This window comes from Nuphar pumila, chromosome 7, assembly GCF_984573655.1.
Source record: "Nuphar pumila chromosome 7, dmNupPumi1.hap1.1, whole genome shotgun sequence".
Lineage (NCBI taxonomy): Eukaryota > Viridiplantae > Streptophyta > Magnoliopsida > Nymphaeales > Nymphaeaceae > Nuphar > Nuphar pumila.
The window spans coordinates 116544225-116558658 of NC_143255.1; the positions used below are offsets into that span (position 1 = coordinate 116544225).

The 14434-nt window shown below is 34.5% G+C and overlaps 1 protein-coding gene across 2 annotated transcripts in view; it reads left to right on the forward strand.

The window, feature by feature from the left end:
• The window catches only part of LOC149833088 (ARM repeat superfamily protein), a 78955-nt gene that overhangs the window by 22895 nt on the left and 41626 nt on the right, over positions 1–14434 (forward strand). For both annotated transcript variants that reach the window (XM_090014896.1, XM_090014897.1), the window contains exons 14-15: positions 1414–1493; positions 6332–6529. In XM_090014896.1, the coding sequence (XP_089871022.1) occupies positions 1414–1493; positions 6332–6529 (278 nt within the window). The remainder of the gene's footprint in view (positions 1–1413; positions 1494–6331; positions 6530–14434) is intronic.

Here is a 14434-nt window from a genome sequence, read left to right on the forward strand (position 1 = left end):
ACATTCTACGTGTGAAACCTTTTTCTTTTCTCATAGCTTGCAAACATGTTCACGCACGCACGTGTGTGCGTGTAATGAGATAGTCGTCTCTAGTGCTGTTGAAAAATCTCATTTGGCTGTGAGTTATATCACCATCGTCATCATCTCCTCTTATTGGCACTCATATGCAGAAGCAGAACAAGTATAACAATTCATATCAGTTGGTGCTTACCTAATTTTCCTCCATCTGTAGGTGGCAAACTCTTTATCTATCCCAGCATCACTATGTTGCTATTGTCTTAAGGAATTTGTCTAATGAAGTTTGTATCTGGAAGAGTAAAAGTTTTTTCTAATTGTCTAAGTGACGCTGATAACCTGTGTCCACATCTTCACCTTCCTTTGCATATGGCACACCCATTACTGACAGCTTTTCTATGGATTTATGAAATAATGTTCAGTCTGAAGCTCTTTAGGTGCTCCTATGTGGCATTTTCAGTGCTTCTGTTTCTATGCTGTGTGATGTCAAAATCACATCTAGAAGTGTCTCTTTGCTTTCCGAGTTAAGGATATTATTTCATATTTCTTCCCATGGCTCCGTAAAGTGCTTACTAACTTCAATTTTCACATTATCTTCTGTTGTTTACTGCTGATTGCTCTCCCTTCAATGTGTTTAAACTCTGGCTATTACTCTATTCCTTCCATTCTTGTTTATTGAATTGTCCAAGACACTTCCATTTTCTGGTACCTGCTTTAGGATCATATATTGCAATAATTTACACCTGAAATGAGATAAACTATACTGTAGTTGTTCTGAGGGAGTTTGATCCAATGAATAAGTGCCGAATATATTATTTTCTATGTACTTGAGTGGTCATCTGGAAATGTGAATATGTGAATCAAGGATTCCTTTATTTAACAGGTAGGCACTATTTTTACATTTTGATTCCTGGAGATAATTTATAGGGAACATTCCATTTAGAGGCCAACCTTTTGCCTACTATTTAAAAAATGTGGCCACACTTTCGGTCAAACTTTTCCTGAAAACAGTCAAATAGGGACCTCAGGTCCACATCTGTCATCTTGGAAAATGTGATTCCTTTTTGGTTTCTTCTATTTTTGCTTGAAAATTAAAAAACACTCATTCATCCTCATAAAAAAAGAAAAAGTAAACAGCTTGAAGTTGAACTCTTAATGATGATGATCACCGTTGTAATTTGACTGGTGATTTAACCTGAGTTAAAGGACAATGACAAATGCAAGCCCTTGTTTGGCAGTTTTCAGGAAAACAGAGGCCCATATTTGGAATTTCACAAACATGAGGCCCATATTTGGAATTAAGGGCAAAAGGTTGGCCCCTAAATGGAATTTCCCTAATTTATATTGTCTCTTGCTTTTCTAATATTTAACTGCACTTTTTTCTGTATTGTGCATCAGGGAAGTCCAGTTTAATTGCTTCGATGTTCCAGTTTGCTGAAGTTTTCACACATCCTAGCATATGTTTAGAAGCCTTCCAGGTTAATATTCTAAGCATATTGTCACATACAGGTTTCCTTCCTTCAATGTCCAAAGGTTGTTTGAATATCTATGTTTTGGAGGTTGCATATGTCAGATTTATCCATGTATTTTTGCTGATCAATTCAGGCAATTGTGAGGTGGATGCTTAATGCATTCAATTTGCATCATAGTTATGTGTTTGACCCAGTGTTGTGAAAAGCGTTGAGGCGTAGCGAGGCGCTCCACCAAAAACCGAGGCGAGGCGTAAGCCTCGAGGTGTAAAGTGTAAGCCTCAAATTTTTTTTTGAAAACTTTAAAAAAATATTTAAAAATATAAATAAAGAAATACTTTATTGATGAAATAACAACCATTAAGAAATAAAAAATCTCAAATAAGTACTAAAAAATATGAGATTAACATATAAAAGTAACTAAAAAACTGATTACATAAGTGGAAAATATATGAGATTAACCAACAAAAGTTAAAATATACTAAGAAACTGATTACATAACTGAATTAACTGGAAAATATATGAGATTAACCTACAAAAGTTAAAATATATGAGATTATTCTAAAAAATATGAGATTAATATATAAAAGTAACTAAAAAACTGATTACATAACTGGAAGATATATGAGATTAACCAACAAAAGTTAAAATATACTAAGAAACTGATTACATAACTGAAAAAACTGAAAAAACTGGAGAATATATGAGATTAACCTATAAAAGTTAAAATATATGAGATTATTCTAAAAAGTATGAGATTAAGATATAAAAGTAACTAAAAAACTGATTACATAACTGGAAAATATATGAGATTAACCAACAAAAGTTAAAATGTACTAAGAAACTGATTACATAACTGAAATAACTGGAAAATATATGGAGATTAACCTACAAAAGTTAAAATATATGAGATTATTCTAAAAAATATGAGATTAACATATAAAAGTAACTAAAAAAACTGATTACATAAGTGGAAAATATATGAGATTAACCAACAAAAGTTAAAATATACTAAGAAACTGATTACATAACTGAAATAACTGGAAAATATATGAGATTAACCTACAAAAGTTAAAATATATGAGATTATTCTAAAAAATATGAGATTAACATATAAAAGTAACTAAAAAACTGATTACATAACTGGAAGATATATGAGATTAACCAACAAAAGTTAAAATATACTAAGAAACTGATTACATAACTGAAATAACTGAAAAATATATGAGATTAACCTATAAAAGTTAAAATATATGAGATTATTCTAAAAAGTATGAGATTAAGATATAAAAGTAACTAAAAAACTGATTACATAACTGGAAAATATATGAGATTAACCAACAAAAGTTAAAATGTACTAAGAAACTGATTACATAACTGAAATAACTGGAAAATATATGGAGATTAACCTACAAAAGTTAAAATATATGAGATTATTCTAAAAAATATGAGATTAACATATAAAAGTAACTAAAAAACTGATTACATAAGTGGAAAATATATGAGATTAACCAACAAAAGTTAAAATATACTAAGAAACTGATTACATAACTGAAATAACTGGAAAATATATGAGATTAACCTACAAAAGTTAAAATATATGAGATTATTCTAAAAAATATGAGATTAACATATAAAAGTAACTAAACAACTGATTACATAACTGGAAAATATATGAGATTAACTAATACAAGTTAAAATATACTAAGAAACTGATTACATAACTGAAATAACTGGAAAATATATGAGATTAACCTATAAAAATCTTGTTGATTATGTCTTAGAAATCTTGTTGTAAATTTTTTTGTGCCTTGAGGCACATAGGGCCGCACCTCAAGGCGAGGCACGCCTTTTGTGCCTCAAGGCACGTTTTTGATGACACTGGTTTGACCCTTTATGTCCTAGAGGTTTTTGAACTTTGTTTTCCCTTGTATTTCTGGCAACAAAGAATAAATTTATCGTCAAAATGTATATTTCTTAAATGAGTTCATAACTGTGATTAAATATTGTGAATCTATGAAACTTTTTGCTAATAGAATATGCAATGCACTTCTATCTGGATTTTCTGCCTGGGGTGTAGTTAAATGTGTACATCATGTGAACATAATTGCAATACATGTAAGTGTACTTTTATCCTATATTAAAGGAGTAAAACTGCAATTATGAATCTATGATGCACACAGAAGCACGTTTCTGGAAAAAGAAGAGAAAAGAAGTATGACTATATATGATGCCTATGAGATGTGCATTTCTGTAATAAGTGTAATATGAGATTTGTCCTTCATGGGAGACTTCTTCAGAAAGAGGGTATAAGGAGATGAAGAAATGACATCTCCTTTTCAATTAATAGATAATAGTATATTACAGTCCTTTTTGAAGAGGAGATATCCTGTTGAATTGATATTCTTTGCTACATGGTTTTACCCAGTGTTGTAAACAATGTATCACATTGAACGTTCATGTAGAACCATCCTCTTCTTCATGGTGGATCAAACTGAGAATAACAGTAGAGATGAGGAGTTCAAGGATTGGCTGAAATTGGTTCTCTTTTTCAATTATGTGATGTCAGTTGATGGAGCCAGTTGGATGGTACGGAGCTTTTGGTGGAATACACTTGATATAAGGCAATATGGGTTTGTGATTGGAAGCATCTTTGTTGGCTAGTATTGAAGCAAACTGCTAGCCATGGAAATTGTGCGAAAGTGAGACTTCTTGCCTTCAATTATGTGTGGTCTTTACATCTCATAAGCAGGGTTGGTAACGAGCATAATGACCCAATTTGTGTTTCTTGTTTTGGCTCAATATGAGCTCAAGCTTCAAACTAAGCTCAACTTGTCACGAGCTAGTGCCAAGGCCAAGCTGGCATGTCATGAGCTCTAGCTGAGTGGAGCCTGGCTTGCTTGAATAAAGGAATATCTTTTAATGAAGGACAAGGAGAAAAATGTACTCCAAAACTTGTCTGAATTAAAAAAAAAGAAAATTTCCAAAGAAGAATAAAGAGAAGCACTAGGCCTCCAACCCCTTGTAAGCCACATTTAGCAACCAATTCAACACATTATGACATGGTGAACATTGAACCCTTGTTAAGCTCGGCTCATTAAAGTTGATAAGCTCTTAAAATAGGCTTGTTGGGCTGAAGCCTATCTCAAGAGCCTGAACAAATTCCTTATTGAGCCAAGCCGAGCTGGTTGTGAGAGGCTTGGTTCATTCACCAGTCCTACTCCTATGTGTAAGTCATAATTTCAATAGTTTGTGGTTGGTAACTAGGTACAACCTTTGATCTAATATATAGCAGGAAGGTCATAAGCTCGATTCACTAACTATTCTTCATGCAGTCACGATTTTCTGAACAATCTCATCTGGAAAGCAGCCACTTTCTTGCCTATGAGAGCATACTTTGCTTGAGCAAATGATATATTTTTATATCATTATAGTTCGACATCATTCATTTGTACGTTATTTTTTCATCCTTGATTTAATTGAACTAGTTCATTTGCTTCACTCAATAATTCTTCATCTAGCAGATCATTGAAAACCTTTCCATCGATCCCTGATATGGTGTCTTTTCACGGCAACATTTGGGTTGCTCCAATTTAATTGACCTTGCACAGTTTAAATCTCTAGCTTGTTTTCACTTGTATTGAAAAGCACTTCTGGATTTGATCTATGCTCTCCTTCATGTGCGATCATTTATAGAGTTTCATTGCAACCTTTGCAATCTAGTCCAAGATTACGCTATAACAGATTTTTGTCCTTTTTCATTTTACTATTAGAGGCGACTTCAATGTTCTTTTGTTTTCTTTACTTCTTTCTGATGTTTGTATCATGTTTTATACAACAAAATTTCCAGTATTCTATAAAATTCTGCCGGATAACAATCTGTTGTATTAGATCAGGATACTAGAAATGATGATAATTTGGCAGAGAAAGGGCTGTACTTTTTTCTGGGAAAGTTAACTCAAAAGTCACTCTTGCTTTCAGTTAGCTTAATTGGTGCCTTGCAATGTGAATCTCCGTGGGTTAAATTGTTATTTCACTAGCGTTCTATTACTTAAAAGATTGAGTACCTGTTTGTTGTAGATCTATCTTAGACATGAGCATGCTTCATGTTGCAGTTGTTGCCAACATGTAAAACCTTGTGTGAGGCCTCTTCTGCTACTCAGTTCTTGACATGTCATATTCTTCTTTCCAGAAGTTCAGTGCGTTTGGTTGCTTCCCTTGTGACTTTTTATCAATCTTGCTTGGTCTAAATTATAAAAGGACCTTTTGTTTTCCTGTATCCTCCCTTTGACCTTAGTTAATAACACTTATTTGGCTTTGCCTAGTTTTTTCATTAAACCTTCTTTACAAAGCTGCATGCATTGTGGGCTGATAACTCCAGCTATACTCTTTATTCATTGTAAATATTTTAGAGAATACAGTAGTTCTTTGCATCAGTTATGTGCCAATAGGAGGTCATCACATTAGTGGATACTGGATGCCTCAATAATATTGGGACCATGTCTGATAAATCTTTGTGGGTGGAAATATTTTTCTGCGACCTTGCATCAGGATCATATCCTGGCTGAGGTCTTCTTCATGCTTATTACTGATAAACACTTGTTTATGCATTCAATTAAATGAAATTGAAAGCGGAAAACAATGGGATAAGAGGAATTCCTAAAATTTCACCTTCCATTACTTACCTTCAACACATCTCTGGAAGAAGCATGAAAGAAATTCTTGACAAGTAGTTCTTACTTTTTCAGCACAGTTAGTTGCTGTATATAGTGATTTTTAATCAAATTTTACTTGACCTAAAACTTGACTAAGCAGACTCTACTTCTATTGATGGTACTTTTTTGCAGGCACTCAAATCACTCTTGCACAACTACCCCAATGTAATGTCTACTTGTTGGGATAAGGTTTCTTCAGTGGTTTTTGGAGCTGTACAGCGATTTGGTTTCGATAGTCCTACCACAGAAATTACATTGAACTCATCAAAGGGTGATCTTGGAAATGCTTCAAAGGCAGCTGCAGGGAAATGTGTTGTTGCAGCCATTAAAGTAAAATTCCTATTTGTTTTGTCTTGTCCTCTTTGCTGCCTGGCGAGTTTTTCCTCTTTTATCTCTTTGGAGGAAATGCTAATGAATTTATTTATTAGTTCATTCATGAATATATGCATGTATGCTTGCATGTTACCAATTATCTGGATACCACACAATGTTGCAAGTACATCTTTCCTGTTATTATGATTGCAAAATAACTGGTTCGGGCATTGTGGTTAAGAAAAAGGAGTCTCCATGAGAGTGTGACCATTTCATCTTGAGTTAGGCAATATGATGCCCTAGACATGGAAAAATCAGAATATCTTTTTCTAATAGTCTCTAGACTAAGCATGGAAAACATCTCAGATGCCATGGTTAGACTCAAAATCTTTATAGATAGATTACTAGTACCTGTGTTTTTCAGGCGTCTGAATGAAAACCAGTTGACTGCAGATGCCCTACATGAGAAACCCTAAGATAGCTTTGATTACTTGGACAATATATGTCCAACATGATAAGGATATTAGGTAGATCCATATTCTAACCATGGAACATCCATTTACTCTTGTTTGGTTTGTAGAAAGAAAAAAATAAAAAAAGATAGTACCCACAATGGCATGCTAAAGTAAAACAAATAATGAAGCATTATTCAAAGGCAACAACATTCACCTTTTTTAGGAGGATGAAGCGTTTGAGAATATTCATATCCATGTCTTATTATAGAAACCTAAATGCGGGACGTTTGATGTCTGGATATGGCTCACGTCCACAACGAATCCAAAAAGATTTCAGTGTATGCTATTTCTAAGGTGCTAAATGCCATTTTCAGTGTTATATGTAGTGCATTCATAATATGTATATTACTTGTTTCATTGTTGTTATTGACTGCAGGGTATTTTGTAATTTTTCCTATAGGCAATGAAAGGTCCTCATAGGAATAAGATCACTCATCCCCAGTGGTTATGGCTTTGGAACTTTAACAATCTTTTTCCTTTTTTTCCCCTCTTATTCTTCACGTTTTCTACTTGCATTCATTAAAGAACACAAAATACACTCAAAATCTGGCAATTTCTTTAGATGATTTTGTGTAATTTAATAAAAGTTGGTCTTACATTGTGCCTATTAATGACAAATGCAACATTTTTCTGCATATTGTTGGAAACAGATATTTCAGCCCATGCCGACTTTGAGAAACACATTCATATCCTTTATCAATATGACATTCTTGTTGTACTTTACTATCTTCTTTTATGAGGTCAATATCTCCTATGCAATAATCACTTACTAGTTTACATACCGAGCGAAACTGGAAAATTTTGAATCTGTACATCAATTACTGTGCTACCAAATTGGAACTTCCTGTGATAGACTTGTGTATCAGAGCGACAACCTAGAGAACAAATTTTCTGGTAGTGTGAAAGTATCTTCAACAAGATACTAAGATCAAGACCTTAATATTCTTGATAACAAATACGTGCACACATGCACAATAAGAACACTTATTCACAAAAGCACAAATCAATCTCACATATGCACTAAAAAAATAAAAGGCTTTATTGAATGCTTGGGCTTTGACCCAAAGACATAAAAATACACAAGGGGAGAGCCCCTTTAAATAGAGGAAGTGGAGGCCTTGGAGGGGCTCCACTTCTAGTCGTTGGAGCCCCTCCAACGGTCACAAATGTGACCATTGGAAGGGGCCCAATGTCTAGATGGTGGGCCCCTCCAAGGTACACTACACACTACTTTTTACAAAAAAGAATAAAATAAAATGGAAAGAAAAAGAAAAATAATTACAAAACATATTCAGAAAAGAATATGTTGTAAAAAGACTAGACTACCCCTACGACTAATCAATAGGAAAATATATATTATATGTATATTTTAATAAGTAGATACATATATATATAATATATGTATATGTATTACCTTATATATATAAAACATATATATTAGATTACATGGTTGATTACATAATTTAACACCCCCCTCAAACTTAGGGCAGGATGACCAAGAGTTTGCTAAGGAGGAAGTTGAAGCGCGGAGCACACAAAGCTTTAGTGAAGAAATCTGCCAACTGATATTCTGACGTGACATATGAAAGGTCAATGACTCCTTTGAGATACGCCTCACGAACATAGTGACAGTCCATCTCTATGTGTTTAGTCCGCGCATGAAAAATGTGATTTTTTGCAATATAAATTGCACTTTTGTTGTCACAGCACAGCTTGGTGGGCCCTTCTATTGTGATCCCCATGTCTTCTAGCAATTGATGGATCCATACAATTTCTATGGTAGTGGTCGCCATGGTAGTAGTCGCCATGACACGATATTCGGCTTCAATCGAGGATAGAGAAACTTTTTATTGCTTCTTACATCTCCATGAAATCAGTGAGTGTCCTAAGAACACACAAAAACCAATAGTGGAGTGACGGTTATTTGGGTCACCTCCCCAATCAGAATCAGTATAAGCAATTAATTTTAAATCAGAAAAAGATGACAAAAAAACTCTCTTATTTAGAGTACCCTTTATGTATCTTATGACTCGCAAGATGGCACTCATGTGGATTGATGTTGTTGCATGTTGAAACTAGCTTGCAATATGGACTGCGTAAGAGATATCTGGTCTGGTAATACTCAGATCCATCAATGATCCTACAAGCTGTCTGTAGGGAGTAGGATCCGAAAGAGGAATACCATCATTAATTTTCATTTTAGCTCTTACTATAGCAGAAGTTTTACAAATCTTTTCATCTATAATACCTGATCTGTCAATGATCTCAAAAGCAAGCTTAGTTTGAGATAATAAATACCCCCTGTGAAAGTATGCTACTTCAATACCCAAAAAATAAGTTAGAAAACCCAAATCAGACATTTCAAATTTATCTTTCAAAATTGATTTTATACTCTTAACTCCGTTATAATCACTACCAGTGATGAGCATATCATCCACATACAATTTGAATTTTCTAACAAATAAAGCAGTGTCAGTAAAACCGGAAGAAAAACCATTTTCTTTCATTACAGAATTAAACCTATCATACCAAGCCTTGAGGGCTTGTTTTAAACCATAAAGTGCTTTTTTAAGATGCACTTTCCCTTTGGGAGTCTCCATTCCTGGTGGAGCATCCATATAAACTTCTTCATTTAGATCTCCATTTAGAAATGCATTTTTAACATCCATTTGATAGATGTTCCACTTATTGATTGAGGCAACAATTATAAGACATCAGACAATGACCATTCGAGCTACAAGCGCAAAGGTTTCCTCATAGTCAATCTCATATTCTTCATTATATCTCTTTGCAACCAATCGAGCTTTATATGTCTCAATAGATCCATCACTCTTGGTTTTAACCTTAAATACCCATCTACACCCTATTATTTTTCTTACCTTTAGAAAGGTCTTGAAATTCTCACGTTTTGACTCTTCTCAAAACTCCGAATTCATTTTCCATTGCTACTATCCCTTCAGGGCACTTACGTGCTTCCTCAAAGTTTCTAGGTTCTATATAAGAATGAATGACACTAAGACATGATCTATATTTAGGTAAAAAAGAGTCATATGAGATAAACCTAGAGGGAGCTTTTCTACTTCTTTCGGTTCTACGAAGGTTCTCCTTACTTTGAGGAGCAATCCTACTAGCATCATCATATCTTTTAAGAGCACTTCTAAAGGTGTTTCTATCTCTATGAATATAGGTGATGGGATCTCTAGGTGGTCATTTATCAATATGTTGATGAGATGGGAAGATTAGAGGAATGATTTTCTCGGTTTCAATATCACTTGAGTCATTCTGATTTGACTCATCATCATTAGTATCATCGTATTTAGCTAGTAGATCAAATAGGAAGGAATAATCTACATTCTCATCATGAGATTCAAGACTTTTGAAGCCACTAAGATTTTTCAAAAAACTCACATTTCTGGAAACATACAATTTGTTATTCTTAACATCATAACAACGAAAACCCTTTTGGGTTTCAGAATAACCAAGAAAGGCATAAGGAATGACCTTTGGAGAAAGTTTGTCATTTTTATCAGTAAGGACAAAACATTTACATCTAAAAACCCTTAACCTGCTATAATCAGGTTCTTTTTCGTATAATTTTTCAAATGGAGAAATCTTGTTTAAATTTTTTGATGGAAGTCTATTTATGAGATAGACCGAAATAAGCGCTGCCTCAACCCAGAGTTTGGAATATTTTGCGAAATGAGTAAGGTTCTAGTTGTTTCAATGATATGCCTATGCTTTCGTTCAGCTAACACATTTTGTTGAGGAGTTTTTGGACAAATTTTTTGATGGAGAATACCAAAACTTTCAAGATAACTCTTGAATTCGTTTGAAAGTTATTCACCTCTAGATTACTACCTAAGAATTTTTAAACTTCCATTGAATTGATTTAAAACCATCATATGAAAAGTTTTAAATGTTGAAAAAACTTCATGTTTATGTTTAAGAAAGTATATCCAACAAAACCTTGTGTAATCGTCCACGAAAATCACATAATATGAGAATCCTCCTTTAGATATCACACGAGCCGGACGCCATACATCGGAATGAACAATTTCAAAGGGTTTTGTTGCAAACATGGATCTTTGAGTAAAAGGTAGACTTTTCATCTTCCCAAGAATACATTCATTACATTAAAAATTTTCTTTACAAAGATGTTTAATAAAAGGCAAGTAAGAGATTTTAACAATGTTGGGATGTCCCAATCTCTTATGCCATACATGAATATCTTTGTTTTGAACAACATTACAAAATTGATTCTTTGGAACTTGGAGAAAATCAACGTAGTAGATGTCTCCTCTCCTAGAGCCTTCCCCAATCAACCTCCCGGACCGGCGATCCGGTATCCAACATTTATTAGACGAGAATTTTATATCGCTACCATGTTCCGAGAGTTGAGAGACCGAAAGTAAATTTAAATTTAATTTTGGTATTAGATGAATTTTTGGAACAAAAAAATCTTGTTTTTCAAAATTGCCTATTCATTTAATTTCAAGAGGTGTTCTATCAGTTGTTGAGACAAAAGATGAAAGAGTATTTTTAGAAAAATCGGAAAGAGAACAAGCACTTGGGGTCACGTGGAAAGATGCATCAGAATCTAAAAGCCAACATGTCTTACCGGGAGGAGAAGAAGTTGACATAGCGGCTCCGGAAATGCCTCTCTTGAGAAGAGGTTGCAAAGCTTCCACTATTTGTTGAAGAGAAAGAGCCCCATTTGATGATGATGGTCGTTCCTCCGGTTGGGATGTCATAGCCATCACAATTAATTTTTTCTATTTAGGGCAAATGGGTTTGATATGTCCCGGTTCTTTACAAAAATGACAATTTAATTTTCTATAGTCTCTTTTGCCATATCGATCGTTTCCTTCTTGATCTTAATTCTTGAAGTGAGGAGGTTTGTAGGCCTTCACATTATTCCCCGGTCTTGACATGACATTTACCCCTTCACAATCTTCTTGAGTAGAAGAAGTAACAAACATGTTAGGATTACCCTTACTAATCCCCATACGGGTTTCCTCACCACTTAACTTAGTGATTACATCTTCAATTGATGGAGATGTGAAGGCGAAGAGAAGTGAGGACCGAATTTGTTCAAATTCGGGTCTAAGTTTATTTAGAAAATTGAAGAACCGATCTTCCTCTAGTTGTTTGTGTCTTAATTCGATTTCTTCTCCACTTCATTTTGTTTAAGCATAGATAATTCAACAAAGTATTCTCGAATAGTCATCTTATTTTGTTGGAGGGTCAATGCCTTTTTTTGGAGATAGTACTTGTATGACAAATCTATTGAAGTATATATTTTCTCAAGATATAACCAAGCTTCAGAAACTTTTTTGAACTTAATGATGTTGGCGTTTATCTTGGTTTCAACGGATGAAAAAATCCAAGACAAGATTTTAAAGTTTTTTATCTCCTATTCGTCATGCTTTCTTGAATACTCTTCAAGAGCCCTTTGTCTTTCTTCCCCTTCAAGGATCTTAATATCCCCCTTTTCAAACGATTGTAATTTTTTGGTTTGGGTTCTAGTATCGAACCTTGAACATACCCCCAAAGCCCCTTTCCTTTAATATGGACTTCCATATTACCGGCCCAAACATGATAATTTGAACCATTAAGTTTAAACCCAAGGGAGAAGTGAGAGTCCTTTTCGCCCATTAGAGATGATAGAAGTTGAAAAATAACACGTACCTCAAAAGATTTTCAAATCTTTCTTTACAAAAGAGGCTTCTAAAATATTGCCCAAAGAAGGTGATCCACTTCAAACTTCAGTAGCTTGAAGGCACGTTTTCCGAGGCACTAAAAAATAAAGAAATGCACGATCCTCCTTCTTCAACGAGGCTATGATACCATGTGACAGTATCTTCAACAAGATATTTAGATCAAGACCTTAATATTCTTGATAACAAATACGTGCACACATGCACAATAAGAACACTTAGAACACTTGTGCACAAAGGCACAAATCAATCTCACAAATGCACTAAAAAAATAAAAGGCTTTATTGAATGCTTGGGCTTTGACCCAAAGCCATAAAAATACACAAGGAGCGAGCCCGTTTAAATAGAGGAAGTGGAGGCCTTGGAGGGGCTCCACTTCTAGTCGTTGGAGCCCCTCCAGCGGTCACAAATGTGACCGTTGGAAGGGGCCCAACGACTTGATGGTGGGCCCCTCCAAGGTACACACTACCTTTTACAACAAAAAAAAATAAAATGAAAAGAAAAAGAAAAATAATTACAAAACATATTAAAAAATAGTATGTTGTAAAAAGACTAAACTACCCCTACAACTAATCAATAGGAATATATATATTTTATATATATAATAAGTAGATATATATACATATATATAATTTATGTATATGTATTACCATATATATATAAAATATATATATTAGTTTACATGGTTGATTACATAATTTAACAGTCATCACACGTATAGATGCATATTTGGTTGGAGAATCCATGCTAAAAGCTCTTGAAAGAAAAACTAGTGTAGTTGAAAGGAAAATACTTGAAAAATCCAGTAGAGATGATGTCATTGCAATGGTTGAGTATGTAACGCCCCAAAATTTCAAACTTGCAAACCTTTCAGAAAAAAACAGTCAAGAGACTAAAAAAGAATCTCTTCATCTCAAAAATGGTTTACGAAATCGACGGAAGACTATACTTTTGTTAATTTCAGAAAGGCAAGCTGACAACTTTGGGCGCGTTAGCTAAAAGAACCAAAACGCACAACCCATGCTACTTGCAAACATTTGGAAAAACTGCTTTCATTTAAGTTCTCCAAATAGTACAAAATCCGGATATCCCAAGGAAAATCCGTTACAAAACCCCAAACAACAGAACACGAGCTAAGAGTCGGAAGAAGAACGTCTTGGAGCCATCTTGCCATCGCGCCATCGCCTGTGGTATACCTAATCATCACCTGTACCCATAGAATGAGTTAGTTTCGCGAAAAACTAGTAGGTGCACAATAGAGACTGCAAGAAACTGAATTAAGACGATGATGTAATGCTAACTCCCAACTCAACTCTCGTCGCAAGAGAGAAAGTGGTAAATGCCCCTTCTATCCTCCATGAGGATGCCCTTAAGGCATACGCAAAGGGCAAGAACCTGCACGTCATCTGCAATAGCAAGGCAATACCAACACATATGCAAAAGCAAGAGCCTAGGCGCAGAGTGCGACGATAAGGTAAGCGCGGTAAGCAGAAGTGCGACGCTAAACTTCGACGCGATGCGTGACGGCAAGTAAAGACTGACATAAGGTAAAGGGCAAGGATCGCGAAACTGCGTCCACGAGTTAAGTGCATACTCGTATAAATATATATATTTGTATATATATATATATTTATTTAATGGTCGTTTTTAGTTTAATTGAACTTAATTCAATTATCCAAGTCTTCCGTGCA